The sequence below is a fragment of the Vipera ursinii genome (assembly GCF_947247035.1).
Source record: "Vipera ursinii genome assembly, chromosome: 2".
In the NCBI taxonomy this organism is placed as follows: Eukaryota; Metazoa; Chordata; class Lepidosauria; order Squamata; family Viperidae; genus Vipera; species Vipera ursinii.
In genome coordinates this window covers 16093305-16108614 of record NC_139513.1, presented here as the reverse complement: position 1 = coordinate 16108614, position 15310 = coordinate 16093305, and the positions used below count along the sequence as shown (strand labels likewise).

At 43.2% G+C, this 15310-nt stretch overlaps 2 protein-coding genes across 2 annotated transcripts in view; both read left to right on the top strand.

Moving 5' to 3' along the window:
• LOC310634740 (uncharacterized protein) overlaps positions 1-15310 on the top strand; it is a gene marked incomplete at both ends in the record, with an annotated part of 362395 nt that overhangs the window by 69754 nt on the left and 277331 nt on the right. The gene's annotated exons all lie outside the window — the stretch shown is intronic.
• TNXB (tenascin XB) overlaps positions 1-15310 on the top strand; it is a gene marked incomplete at its 5' end in the record, with an annotated part of 155668 nt that overhangs the window by 62954 nt on the left and 77404 nt on the right. The window contains 8 exons of the mRNA XM_083351049.1: positions 289-570; positions 3050-3760; positions 4841-4954; positions 8096-8335; positions 10361-10636; positions 11959-12240; positions 13085-13372; positions 14864-15175. Of these exons, the coding sequence (XP_083207175.1) occupies positions 289-570; positions 3050-3760; positions 4841-4954; positions 8096-8335; positions 10361-10636; positions 11959-12240; positions 13085-13372; positions 14864-15175 (2505 nt within the window). The remainder of the gene's footprint in view (positions 1-288; positions 571-3049; positions 3761-4840; positions 4955-8095; positions 8336-10360; positions 10637-11958; positions 12241-13084; positions 13373-14863; positions 15176-15310) is intronic.

Here is a 15310-nt window from a genome sequence, read left to right as displayed (position 1 = left end):
CCTGGGACCAGTTCCACGGAGAGAGGGGGTGCACAATTTTGTGTGCGGATGGGGCTTTGCTTGTTTGTGTGGCCCGGTTGCTGGCATGCCACAGACCGGTACTGGTCCACGGACCGGGGGTTGGGGACCCCTGATCTGAATTTTACAGGCCAAATGTGGTTCCCCTGGTCTTGTTTCCTCCTTTCATTAAGCTCATGCCCATCTCTTTCCAAATCCCATTGTTCCCCACCTTTATTTCCAGTCCTTTTGCAATGCTTTGTGTTTCATGTATCTCTTCCTTTTCTCCAGGAGTGGCCCCGCCCAGTGGCCTGCACTCATCCCAAGTGTCTGAAAACTCCCTGACCTTGCAGTGGGAACCCCCCGCCTCTCGCCCTGATGGCTACTTCCTCAGCTATGTCCCTCTGGTTCCCACTCGACCCGTTCAAGCCATGAAGCGTGTAGAGCTGCCAGCGGTCCCTGAGCGTGTTACTCTGGAAGACCTGGAGAGCAGAACCCGATACCGCCTCACCTTGGTTGCCCGTCAGAGTGGTGAGAACAGCCGAGCCACCAGCATTGTTGTCAGCACCACAGGTAGATCTCTAGAGTCTTGTCTGCCTTGGGAGGTGAGGAACGATGGCGCTTTTAGGGCTTGTGGACTTCAATTCCCAGAATTCCTGGGCCAGTCCACAAGCCCTAAAAAGACTGGTCTAGAACTTCCTTTTTTGTCTGGAAATATCTATGGAGATTCTCAATCATCCAAGTCATGGTTGTCCCGAAGGTGCTTTATCCAAAAGGCAACTGGACTTTCCCGGGTTTTTTTTTCACCCTTTTGAAAACATTTCACTTTTCATCCAAGAAGCTTCTTCAGTTCTAACTGGCTGGTGGGGAATGGAAGGATTTATATTCTTTGCAGTCCTCTGCGCTCTGAGGGTTGATTGTTTCTGATATTCCTGCAGTGTATGAAATAACAATTCAATGTTTTTTGGAAAATGCACTTTTGTGTGGAAAGCATCAAAAGAAAAATTAAAATGAGCTGGGCTGCTTCCGAGAGCAGAGAATGTTGAAAAAAAATATATTCCTGTAAAAGAAGTATTTTAACGGGCAGAGCAATGGTGTCAGCTTTGGTTTGTTTAAATCATGTATTTACTCTAGACACTTGCAGGAGAGTTTATTTTTTTTTTTAAAAAAATCTCATTGCCAATACCAAGAACCAGTGCTTTTTTTGTAAAAGAAAAAGGTGCCGGAACTCACACATGTCATACAACCCGCCTTGCCTACCTTTACAAGGTTCCATCCAAAAAAGGTGCCAGAACTCCGTTCTGAGTGTTCTATGAGAAAAAAAGCCCTGGCAAGAACTATTTATTTATTTTACTTTATTTTAATTCCATTTATATCCTGCCCTTCTCCGAAGACTCAGGGCGGCTTACAAGCTTGCTGCAAACTTTAAATTAGTGTTTCTTGACCTTGGCAACTGTAAAATCTGTGAATTTCAACTCCTCAAATTCCACACTCAGCCATTCTGGCTAGAGAATTCTGGGAGATGAAGTCCAAGCATCTTAAAAGTTGCCAAGGTTTCAAAAATGCTGCTTTAAGCAATATTGATTTGGGACAGAATTTTAAGAATTTTTGTTTATTCTCCTGGTAAAATCTTTCTGTCCCAATTTTTTTTCTGTGACAGCATCCTTGATCCTCCAGGCTAACCGAGAACCTTTGGCCTTCCGCTTCACAGCTTCCCATAAAGATATGTTTTATAATTCTGTGAACAAATTAGCAGCCTTGATTATTTGGTGTCCTCAGAAAAAACGTTCTTCTATCTAGTGTTTTGTCAATAATGGCTTATTTAAGCTTTATCTGCAGTGTGTGATGAAATGAGCAGAAATAAGTCTGAAAGAATTGCTTAAAGGCGGTTTCTACATTCTTTCACTATGGAAGCCTCTTTCCCCACAATTACACTGTCTTTTTTCTACCAAGGACATCTCAAGTCTTTTTTTCTTTCTTTCTTTCCTTCAGCAGTTATGATTGCAATTCCTTTTTTATTTGAACTTCCTCTAGTCTATGTAATCCACAGATCTCTCAAAATCAGACCACCGGAGTTTCCTGGAAGCAACGTATAAAAAAGGCTGACACTAATTCCATCTGTTTTATTGCAGCTTTGGGGAAATTCAGGATTGGCGGTGTGGCTACATCATCAAGTCTAACTTTCTAGTGCAGGGGTGTCAAACTCAATTTCATTGAGGGCTGCATCAGCATTGCGGTTGCCCTCAGGGGGCCGGGTGGGTGTGGCCTACTGGGTGGGCGTGGCCAGCTCTACATCGTTCGCATCTAGGGTGCCTATGGGGGCCTGGGCAGGAGTGGGACAGATCTGGGGGTCTCTGGCAGAAGGAGGGTCTCTGGGCCAGGGCCAAGGCAGTGGGGGCCGTTCCCTCACTGTTTCCAGGATGGCTTCGCGGGCCACATGAAACCACTTCATGGGCCGGATCCGGCCCCCGGGCCTTGTGTTTGACATGTCTGTTCTAGTGAGATGTGCCAACTCCAGTCTAAACCAGTTTACAGTGGTGGGAAAATTAAAAAGCCGGATTAAGTAGGGCTCCGTAGAGCTAGTCCTCGATTCACAACCACAATCGGGTCCAAAGTTTCTATTGCTCAACGAGACAGCTGTCAAGTGGATTTTGCCCCATTTTACAGCCTTTCTTGTAAAATGAATTGTAAAATGAATCGCAGCGGTTGTTAAGTTAGTAACCCGGTTGTTAAAGTGAAATCTGGCTTCCCCATTGATTTTGCTTGTCTCGAAAAATGATCTCATGACCCCAGGACTCTGCAACCGTCGGAAATATGAGTCAGTTGCCAAGTGCCTGAATTTTGGTCATGTGAACTGCAACGGTGGGAAGTGTGAAAAATGGCCCTAAGTCCTTTTTTTACAGTGCTGTTGGAACTTGAAACAGCCACTAACTGAACTGTTGTAAGTCGGGGACTACCTGTATTACTCTAGTTGCTAGCCATGCCTCTCATCTCCGTGACATATTCCCACTGAGTGCTTTTCCGTAACCTGCTGCATTTTTGATCCCACTAGCACCAGCTCCAATTCAGCCAAGTCGCCATCACTTGACACCAACCCCCTCTTTCCATAAAAAGCCAGACACTTCTTCTTCTGAGCCTGAAGAGAAGAAACCTGGCATTAAACCACATCCGGGTCGCCGCCCAACGAACACCACCTTGCTGACTAAGGAGCACTTCCTGAAGAGAATGACCCAGAATATCTCATCCAAACTGTCCCCATACAACGGGACCCTCCTTGAGCGGCTGGAGAGCTACCTCCGGGCCACCAAATTCCCTCTCCGAGGCAACCAGACAATCCAGAGTGTGGCCAGGGACATCTACCTCTACCTCAAGCGTACAAAGCCAATTGAGTTTCAAGAGAGAGTTGAGGAACGTCTTGTCCAAGAAACCAGCAACTTGACTGTGAAAAGGGAGTTCCCGATAACCGAAGCGGAGAGCATCTACTCCGATGGATACCTCCGTCCAGACCACGCCAAGCCGACCGTGGTGGCCAGCTCCCCCGATTGGATTGAGGTGTCTTTGGACAGCGTAAGGGGGATTTCTGACCATGTGGTCATCCGCTACCGAAACATGGTGACTGGAGAAACAAAGGAGTTAGTGGTCCCTGGGGATGCGTCTAGAGCGATTGTCACTGGATTGTCACCTGGAACAAGCTACTTGATGGAAATTCACGGTGTCATGAGAGGACATTCCTCTAAGTCATACTCCTTCATAACTGCCACAGGTACCAGGGTTGGTAGGGCAGTTGTCCACCGTGGCAGTTTCCTCTCTCCTTTTGCCTGTAATAGTTGCCTCACCTGCCTTGTCTGTGTTGTTGCAAAGTTGAGCTTCTGCGGCACCCACACACAGCCACATATTTAATCACACGTTGCTTTCCCGTTCTCCTCACAAGTTGCTTGGACAGTAGGCTGCTAGTTATTGTCCTCCCTTAAAAGAAAGCCTTTCATGCAAGCGTCACAATCTCCACCAGCTAATTTCTTCTTCAAGCCAAAATGTGGCCTTCCCTGCTCCTTCAAAGTTGGTTTGATCTGTTTTGTTTTTGCTACACGCCAGTTCTTATAGCCAAAGTGCTTCCCGTCCACCTTTTCTATGTTGTCCTGAGCGCCTCTGACATCTGCTTGCCAAGACTTAAACTATGGGATGTTTCTCCACTAAATTTAATCACGCAAGGAAGAATTTTATTTCAGTTGGGGATGATATTGTATGCAAAGAGCTTAGAGAACACAGAGAAGTGACTGGAATATACTGAATTATTTCTTAATAATTTAAAGCCTGTCTTTCTTCTGAAGAAGTTTCCATTTTTATCCTTACAGCAGTCCTGAGAAAGAATAATTTGTCTAATATCACCCTACAACAGCCCCTGCCTCCATAAAAATAGCCTATATATGAATGTGTGTGTGTGTGTGTAAGTGTTATGCCCAACTTTCTACCTATTTACTGAAAGGTTTTACACAATTTAGTAAAACATTTCCAATATGTTGGCTCAAATATATACAAGCGAAAGCCAAGGTTTGTCAAAACTGAAGAAATCAAAATCAGATCATCAAAACATTCACGTGTGGACGTTGAAATCACACTGAAAATTGCCTTTGTGTAGAGCATTGTCGTGGTCCTGATGTTCTCCTGTCTTATGCGTTATTTCAATTTTTAATACACCACTCGCTTTCTTTTTTTTTCCCCAGCCACAGTCGGTTGCTGATGTTGCTCAAGTGAAGTCTTTTTTTGTGTTTAATCACTTTAATCTTCCAGGCTTCTGGTTCTTGCCTTGATGTTGCATTTATGTGGCTGAAAACTTTCTTTTCAGCTTCCGTTCCAACAATGTTGGCTTTTGGTGTCAAGCCAGCTTACGCCATTGCTCTGCTGCTGCCGCTGCTGCTGTTGCCGCCACCTTCACACATCCAAACCACAAACTCCAAGTGTCTGTCTTGCTGTTTAGCTGGCATATCTAGGTTTCGTTTTCCGAAAGGAAGGGAACCTATTCTAAAGTCTTTACTTGTTCTTCTCACAGTAGCGCAGGGGTGTTAAACTCAACTTCATTGAGGGCCGCATCAGGATAGCAGTTGCCCTCAGGGGGCCGGGTGGGTATGGTCAGGGTGGGCGTGGCCTACTGGGTGGGCGTGGCTAGATTGCGTACGGCCTACTGGGTGGGCGTGGCCAGCTGTACATCGTTCGCATCAAGGGTGCCTATGGGGGCCTGGGCAGGAGTGGGACAGATCTGAGGGTCTCTGGCAGAAGGAGGGTCTCTGGGCCAGGGCCAAGGCAGTGGGAGCCGTTCCCTCACTGTTTCCAGGATGGCTTTGCGGGCCACATGAAACCACTTCGCGGGCCGCATCCGGCCCCAGGGCCTTGTGTTTGACATGTCTGCAGTAGCGGGAAGATCGGCTCTGATATATGTCTGGCTAGCATACCTCTCAGCTGAACTGAACCTTAGGGCTAGTTCCCACAATAATGTTGGGCAGTTTCTATGTACCTCCCACTATGTGAAAACCAGCCCTTGACTTATCAGGCTGAGCAACCAATCACACTGAGCCATAAAACGGACTACAGATAGTCCCTGAGTTACTACCCTAATTGGAGCCCGTCCATCACTCTTGTAACTCGCAATGGATATAAAGCGGGACAGTCCTGTGACAAACACAATTTTATTACCATTTGTGCGGTGATGGTTAGGTGAACGTTGGGAGCAGTTTTGCCAAAACTGGAAGTAAATGCCAGGTTTTGGCAAAACCGACGTAAAATATGATAATGTGACAGTGGGATGCTGCAAACAGCCGTTAAATGAGATCCGGTTGCCAAGCACCCAAAGTTCTGTTATGTGATCGAGTGGGGTGTGTGATCGTCGGAACGTTGAATCCAGGTTTTAAGTACCCCCCAAGATAGGGCCATTGGACTTTCAAATGGCTACTTAATGACTGATCATTAAGTCCAGGACTAACTCTGCAGGTAGTCCTTGATTTACAGCCACAATTGAGCTCAAAATTTCTGTTGCTAAGCAAGACAGTTGTTAAGTGAGTTTTGCCCCATTTTACGGCTTTTCTCGCCACAGTTGTTAAGTGAATCACTGCAGTTAAGTGGGTAACGCAGTTGTTAAGTGAATCTAGCTTCCCTATTGACTTTGCTTGTCAGAAGGTCGCAAAAGGGGAATCACATGGCCACTGAGACACTATAACGGTCATAAATACGTGCCACTTCCAACCTCTTGAATTTTGATCATGGGGATGCTGCAACAGTAGTATGCAAAATGGTCACAAGTCTCACTTGTCAGTGCTGTTGTAACTTCGAATGGCCACTAAATGAATGGTTGTGAGTCAAGGACTACTAGTATTTGCTTGGACATAGCTTGTTATGTGAATACAACAATTATGGTTTTTAAAACCAGGTTAAGCATGTTGTCTAGATGATATTTGCATCAATTCCAAACACTTAAAATCATAATAATACGGAAAGGGATTCTTGATCCCTTGTTTAAACAATTTCCCTTGTTTAAATTTAAGGTAAACAAAATATACTTATATAAAAGGTGGGTAAAAATGGGAGAATTGGGTGATCTGTGCAGAGATTTCCGTCCCTGGAAAATAGCTAGTTACTGTAATAGAGGAAATGGGCTTGTCTAGATTTCAAAAAGTTTGCGTATTTAGAATCGGGTGCTATGTGATTCGGGAGTGTCCTGCTCTGAATTGAAGTCCTTTATCTTTAGATAAAGTTTCCAGTTCAGAAAAAAATTGGCACCAAAACCAGTGCTCCTTAAGAAAAGCAGGAAAGCAAGGACAAAATCTTGAAAGCTAAATAACAAAATTCAATTCTCTCCTTCAAAATAATCCATGGATTAACACCACCCATTCTGTTTATCTTTTTTAATTAATTTCCCTGTCCTCATATTCCTTATCATCGGTTCTGTTAAGTTGAGGTATTTTAGAAAATACATAATTATTGAATTTGGCATCTTATTTATTGCCACAATGAGTCATTATTTTGGCATAAGATGTTTTATAGAGCTTAGTTCCTTAGCATGACTATTTGTATAGACTACCTGAAACAAAAGTACTCTCTGCTTAAAATAATACATTTATAAAAGTTTGTTTTGGGTACTCCCACAATATTAACCACAGAAAACCCTTTATTATAAAATTAAGTTCATTTTAATTGAGACAGAACCTTTGAAGCTTTTCAGTGATTAACAACTGACCTTTGGAAATCCAGAAATCACAATTTTCGTGAATTTTTCTTTCTTCTAGTATAGCAAGCATGTCAAACTGCCTGCTCACGGGCCGGAAGCGTCACACCGAAACCGCGCCCACCCCATTGCCAGCAATGGGGGGAAAGTCCCGATACGTCGCGCGATATCACGTGACATCACAAGTTTGACATAGGATCGGGAATGTTATTTATTTATCAAATTTAGGGAGACCGACCCTCTCACTCACAGAGTGACTCTGGTTTTGAATTACAGAGATTTCCTGTTACTGCAATCAAAAGACACACATACACATAGATACAAGTAGGCCTCAAATTACAACCATTCATTTAGTGACTATTCGAAGTTACAACAGTGCTGAAAAAAGTAACCATTTTTCACACTTACTGACCGTTGCGGCATCCCCACATAGTCACATGATCAATATTCAGGGCTTTGGCAACTGGCGTGTATTTATGACAGTTGAGGTGTCCCGGGGTCACGTGACCCCCTCTTGTGATCTTCTGACAGGCAAAGTCAATGGGGAAGCCAGATTCACCGAACAACCAGGTTACTAACTTAACTATAGTGATTCACTGAACTGTGGCAAGAAAGGTCATAGAATGGGGGAAACTCACTTAACTATCTGGCTTAGCAACGGAAATTTTATATTCAGTTGTGATCATAAGTCGAGGACTCCCTGTACACACACACACACACACACACACACACACACACACACACACACACACAATGATTAAGGAACCTTCTGTAAAATCTGAGAAGTCGAGAAAAATGCTGGCCAGACTAACCGAGGGAGGAAGTTTCTGAATTTTTTTTAAAAAAAGTTTCTGGTTCCCTCACCTCAAATCTCTTTTCCTTCAGCTCCAAGTTCACCAACGAATGACAAGATCCAGACCATCACCCCACCCATCTTAACTCCACTGAAGAACCTACAAGTGACCGAAGTCTCTCCAAACCAGCTCCGTGTAACATGGTCGGCCCCGCCCAATTTCTTCCGCAATTTTTCCCTCTACTATAGGGACCCCAAATCTGGGGCACCTCCAGAAAAAATCAGCATTCCAGGAACAGAGAGAAGTGTCGACTTAATGGATTTGCACCCTGGTACGGAATACGAAATACAGTTACATGGAGAGAGAGCTGGTGGAAGCTATAGTGCCCCCTTCTCCACAAAAATAATTACAGGTACCCTCACTACATTCCTAAATTCATCAAGCTCTGACTGGCATCTCAATTTTGTTCTACTTTGGATTTTCCTTTTTCTAGCAAAGAAGATGATAGAATGTATATTTCTGACGTGACGAAGGACATTTTTCTGACCCACTGACCATTGTGTTTACATGTGTGTCCCGACGCAGTCTGCGTCATTGCTCAGGATTCGGACTCCCACTTAGAACATAGAGTAAAAGAGTTGGAAGGGACCTCGGAGGTCTTCTAGTACAACTTCCTGCCCATTCTGGACAAATGGCTGTCCAGGCTCTTCTTGAAAACCTCCAGTAATGGAGGATTCACTTGCTGGATGGGAAGGGCTAGGTCTGCTTTGATTCAGCTTCAAAGTAACCTTTTGGTGGTCTAGAACAGGGCTTTTCAACCGGTGGTACACGTACCACCTGTGGTACTTTGCCACGTGGCAGGTGGTACGCAACCATCCTAGAGAAGTGTAGCAGCGGAGGGGAATGAGGCGAAGCAACGCAAGCCTGAGGGAGAGACAGCTGCAGCTGCAGGACTGTTGGGGGCTCGGCAAAAGCCCCAGCAGCTGGCTCGGAGCTGGAGGTGCTCTGAAGGAAAAGGGGAGGAAGGAGAGGAGAGGCTATAAAAGGTGGTGGTTTGGGCGGGAAAGGGGGAAAAAGACAACAGGGAAAGGTTTAATCCCTTTAAACAAATGTAATTAGTTTTACTTCCTTTAATTGACTCTGTCTATGGCTTTTAGAAAGTTTTCTTTGAAGTTAAACAGCCTTAATTTAAAGCCAAAGCTTTATGCAATTGCAGGAGCCTTTCAGTCTTCGATTGCAACATTGTGACATGTGACACACCTGAGGCAACTTAAAGGGAAAAAAAAAGGAGTTTATGAGTTTCTTTATTTTGTGAGCCTTTCTTGCTTTGCACTTGATTCCTGTATATTTAAGGGTACAGGGAAGGGATTGGGGGTGTGTATTCTTACTATACTGTAGAAAGAGCTCAGAAAGGAAAGAGGAAGAAGGGCCTACAAACTCAGCAACTTTAAACCTGTGGACTTCAACTCCCAGAATTCCTCAACCAGCCATGATGGCTGAGGAATTCTGGGAGCTGAAGTCCACAAGTCTTAAAAATGCCAAATTTGAAGACCCCTGAGCTAGCTGGTAGTGGTGCATATTAATAAACATGGATAAATTCATCATACATTTGTCAGTGCGCAGGGAAAGTGATTCAGCAAAGGAACAGTCACTGAAGAAATTAAAACTGGTACTTTTTTTCCTTTTTCCCTACAGTTTGTAATATTTTATTAGGTTATAGAATACCATACAAAAATACAAAAGCAAATAGGACACAGTGGGGAGGAAAAAGGGGGGGGGAAGTGAGGGGGAGAAGGGAAAAAGAAGAGACTTCCTTTGTTGCAGTAGAAGGAAGCATTAACACTGAACCTCAACTTTTTACTTTTCCATAATATTATAAACTAGCCATTTCTATAACAACAAATGAATCTAACCAGTAAAACCCAAAATCCCCCCCCCTTTTTTTTTAGTCATCAAGTTTTTGACACCTTGGTAAGCACTGGTGGTACTCAAATATTGTCATGTCCTAAAAGTGGTACAATCTGTGAAAAGGTTGAAAAGCCCTGGTCTAGAAGCACCCAAACAGCAATGGGGCTAAAATAGCCTTCTCTGTCCATCAGCACCTTTTTCACTCACTTCTCACCCCTGTGATCCTTACTCTGAATTTTTTCCAAGCCGCTAGTTTTTGAACAGACTAAAACTAATTTTTGTAAACCAACCATTCTTCCTTGCCAATGCAGGTACAGCCTAACACGGTATATTTTACTTATTCAACCCATAGGTGAGACCCGCAAGACTCGTACGTCCCATCATCTGTCTTTCCTCTTCTTCCAAGAAATTCCTAGCTGTCATTTTCTCTCTCCTTTTTTCTTGTCAGCCGTAGAACCGGAAGAGCCCAGGCTGGGAGATTTCTCTCTTTTAAGTGTCACAGACACTTCAGTTCACCTTTCCTGGGATGCCCCCACTGGGCCTTTTGACTCCTTTGTAATCCAATATAAAGACGCCGAGGGCAAGCCCAAGGTGCTTCGAATGGACAAGAACACTCGAGAAGCCACGATTTCTAACTTGGTGCCCTCCCGAAAATACAGATTCAACTTTTATGTTCTCCTAGGCCGTAAGCCCTTTGGCCCCGTGTCCTTGGAAGTAGTCCCAGGTAAGCAATGGGTTCTGAGCACAGTCTTTTGTCATGAATTGGAAATGAGATGGTTGTCATGGTTCCAATGAATGAGACAAATCAAACAAATTGCAGGCATATTATTTATCTAAAAAGTCTTAGTAATGAAACGAAACATCGGCACTCATGGAGGGATGCCAGAATCTGAAATCTCCTCCCCCCCAAACCCATTGTAACACACACACAATCCCCGCCCTTATCTACACGTCATAAATCACATTATCCAATTAGTTTTACATATGAGGTCTATCCTCCCATTCTGTACACGGGCTTTCTTATCTTCTCAAAATAGATGTTAGAAAAATTCCCTCCCTGCAAGATTCAAAATGGAGCAGTTTAAACAAAAGGCTGTCTCTTATATTGTCAGTGCAAAAACATGTCAATGTTTGCAGCATTGACAATGGTGCACAAAGCCGAATCAACTAGTGCAGTGTCTCCCTCAAACTTAGCAACTTTTAAGATGTGTGGAATTCAATCCCCTAAGTTCAGATACGGGTAGTCCTTGCTTACCTAATGATAGTATTTTTTTAAAAAAACATAGCTTTGTAACCAATTTTGGGAGTTGAAGTTCAAGCGATCTTAAAGTGGCCAAGACTGAAAATCACTGAAGTGTTGTAACAGAAATGGGCTTCCAAAAGAATATTATCAGTTGCTCTATTTGCAGGATTCAGACTGTGGATAACATTGCTGAAATAGTCCAAACAAAACACAGTCACACAAGGTAGACAGTCATCATGCTTCAAAACATAATTAAGGCAGTATATTTGTTCATCTAAAAAAAACCCTCTTTTTTAATAATAAGCTGAAGCAATGCAGTTTTTGAGCAGGTCCAATGAAGTAGATTTATTGCTGCTACACCTACAATTATTGCTTATAAAATTATTTTCGTCACTATCGCAATTACATAATAGATTATTTCACTGACATTCTTCCCTTATACAATGTGCATCGTATTTCATGATTCTGTACATTTGCAAGTTGTATTTCAACTGTATGACGATCTTTTTCTGCCCAAGAATCTTCACAGACTTGCAATTCTCCATTTTTGTGTGAGTTTCCCAAGGACTTTCTAAGCCCTGTTCTGACCTTGCAGCACTGTCTTTATTTGTTTGTTATACCTTGTCCCTATCCAAGCATTCTGGGGAGCTTGCATCTATTATTACTATGGGAGTCGGGCAGCACACGTTTAATAAATTTTGACTGTTGTTATTAAAGCAGCATATTCTATTAAAATGATATTCCTTGTTTTCCTTTCTTTTCTTTTCTTTTCTTTTCTTTTCTTTTCTTTTCTTTTATCACAGGCTCCAGTAGCACAGGAAAAGCTCCTGCTACTTTTAAAGATGTTTCTGCCACTGTGACTAGCAATTCTGCCCACTTGTCCTGGACAGTCTCCTCTGGGACCTTCGATTCCTTTTTAATTCAATATAAAGATGCTGAAGGCAGACTCCGAGAGCTGCTCACCGAGGGAGATTCTCGTGAAATCACCATCCCTGACCTGGCTCCTTCCCACAGATATACAATAGATCTCTATGGCATCTCCAATCAGAGACATTTGGGTCCTGCCTCCATAACTTTCATCACAGGTCAGTTGAATAGTTTAAGAGAGCTGCAGAATTTCTCTGCAAGACATGTGACTTTCCTTCCCTATCCAGTTGCTTTCTCCCAGGGATAAAGCTTGATTTCAGCTTCTCTCTGAGCCAGCCTCCACGTGGTAGTAAATGTATATTTGCCTCTTGACCAAAATCGAAAGAGCCAACCCTGCAGATCGAGTTGGTGGAGAATGACAAAAAAGAAAGATTGCAAGAGATGCATCTGAAAAAGAAGTACGTTTCCAAGAGGTGGATAGAAATACGGGATGTTCACATGGAGGAAAAAGACAGACTGGGGTAATACCCATTCTAAAAGTCTGCACATAATGTGTGCTTTCATGTGGCATTCTTTCTTCACAGGGAGATGTAAAAGTTATGTAATTTAGGAAAAATTGCCGTTGCGAATGGACGTGAATTTTTATCAGGTTAAATATTTTATGTATTTATATTTATTTATTCAATTTCTATAGCTGCACACATCTCGGCCAATGACTTTGGGCAGCTTACAATTCCCAAACTATAAGACAATATAAAAACATCCAAAATAAATATACACAGCAGCTGAGATACTTAGCCAGTTAATAGTAAAATCAGGAAACTAGGCCCGTAACACATTTAGAGCCCTAGCCTTGGGAATACAGCCAGCCAAATATAATCCATTAAAGAAACAGCTCGCAAATATATTGCTTTATTATTGTAAATGATAAAAGGGATGGAATTTATACAGATCCACACAGAGCTAAGCCTAGGACAGCAGCCTTAAAAGCATAACTGATTTCTTAAAAGATGGACAAGAGCTAGTGATCTCAAAGAGGGCGGCTATCTTTTATTTCCACAGGATCACAGGAAGATGTGTCGGTCCACAAAACCATCCTCAGTGATCTGGCTGTATCAGAGGTGACCAGCAACTCTGTCCATCTTACATGGAAAGTGCCGACTGGCAGATTTGATTCCTTTTTACTCCAGTATCAAGACTCAGAAGGTGGTGATCAAGCCCTGCCTATGGACCAAGATTCCCGCGAAGCCATCATTCCCAATTTGGTTCCCTCCCAAAGATACAGATTCAACCTCTATGGCATCTTGGGGACACAGCGCTTTGGACCCATCTTTGCAGATGCTGTGACAGGTTAGCCAACCAGCTTTGACATCTTTTCTTCAATCGAAGAAAGCTCCTCTTCCATATATACGTCCTCGGACAAGTGCTGGCTCTTCGGCTTTGAAGATATACATGTGTTTGTAAAATATATGTAAATTATTCAAATTGCTAATAAAGAATTTTAGGGAGGCAATTTGAATTTTATTAGCAATTTGAATAATTTACACAAATAATGAGCTGTCATAAGTTGTGACTATAACCTGTGGATAGCCTTGAGTTAGGCCAAACAGGAAAGAAAGATTTAATTAGCAAGGCGTATTCAAATGACTTGACAAATATTTAACACACACACACACACACACACACACACACACACACACACACACACACACATATATATATATATATATATATATATATATATATATATATATGCAAATTATTCAAATTGCTAATAAAGAATTTGGGAGGCTAAGATGATCATTTCGAACTCTTTATGTTCTCATCAGTTAGTCATACCCTTTATCTGAGATTCGAGGCGCGCGCACCTCCCCAAACCTCCCCAAACTTCGGCAGGTCTCCGGACGGCGGTGGCTTGGGAGAGGTGCGCGCGATCCCGGACTCGGCCGCGCACAAGCCCTCGGTAAGTTTTTTTGTTGACTGGAGTATAAGCCGAAGTGGAATTTTTCAGCCCAAAAAGTGGGCTGAAAAATTCGGCTTATACTCAAGTATATACGGTATATATAGGTAAAGGTAAAGGTTCCCCCGCACATACGTGCTAGTCGTTTCCGACTCTAGGGGCCGGTGCTCATCTCTGTTTCAAAGCCGAAGAGCCAGCGCTTGTCCGAGGACGTCTCCGTGGTCATGTGGCCGGCATGACTAGACGCCAAAGGCGCACAGAACGCTGTTACATTCCCAGCGTAGTGGTCCCTATTTTTCTACTTGCATTTTTATGTGCTTTCGAACTGCTAGGTTGGCAGAAGCTGGGACGAGTAACAGGCACTCACTCTGCTACGCGGCACTCGGGATTCGTTCCTCCAGGCCTTCCTGTCCTCTACCATCTTCTGGAGTCCATTTAACCTCACGCCTACTGCTTCAGTGACTCCATCCAGCCACCTCATTCTCTGTCGTCCCCTTCTTATCGTGCCCTCAGTCTTTCCCAGCATTAGTCTCTTCTCCAGTGAGTCCTTTCTTCTCATTAGGTGGCCAAAGTATCTGACTTTCAACTTCAGGATCTGGCCTTCTAAAGAGCCGTCAGGGTTATATATATAAAATAGGAAAGTATTTCCTAATGTTTTCTTGTCATCTTCCAGCACATTATTTCCTTTGCAGAAAAGATAAACCAGTTAAAGTTAACTATTAACTGAATTATTATGAACATGTAAAGAACATGCATAGAAAGCATACAGGTTTATTTCTAACATTTTTTTCTGGAAAGATTTATTACAAGTTGCAAGGGAAAGCAGTTCCCAGTGATGAATGGTGATGACAACAACATTTTTTATTCCCTGTCCCTTATAGCTGCAGTTCAGGAACCAAAAAAGGAGAAGACAGATGAGACTATAGCGATTAAGCCCAGCCTGGGGGAGTTCTCAGTCCTTGACGTCACAAGCAATTCTGTCCGTCTTTATTGGACCGTCCCCACTGGGAGCTTTGACTCCTTCCTGGTCCAGTACAAAGATGCAGATGGCCAATCCCAAATGTTGCCTGTGGAGGGAAGTTTCAATGAAGTCACAGTGCCCAACCTGGCTCCTTCTCGCAGATACAAGTTCAACCTTTATGGAGTCTCTGGACGCAAACGCTCCGGCCCCCTCTCCACTGATGCCACCACAGGTCAGCTTCAGCATTTAGTGTAGTTGGAACTTTTCAAATACTGTAACATTATATGAACTTTCTTGGTTTCCTTAACAAACCATTTTTATTGAATCCTGCAGCTTCTGGGTTGCATATCCAACACCAAGGCTCTTA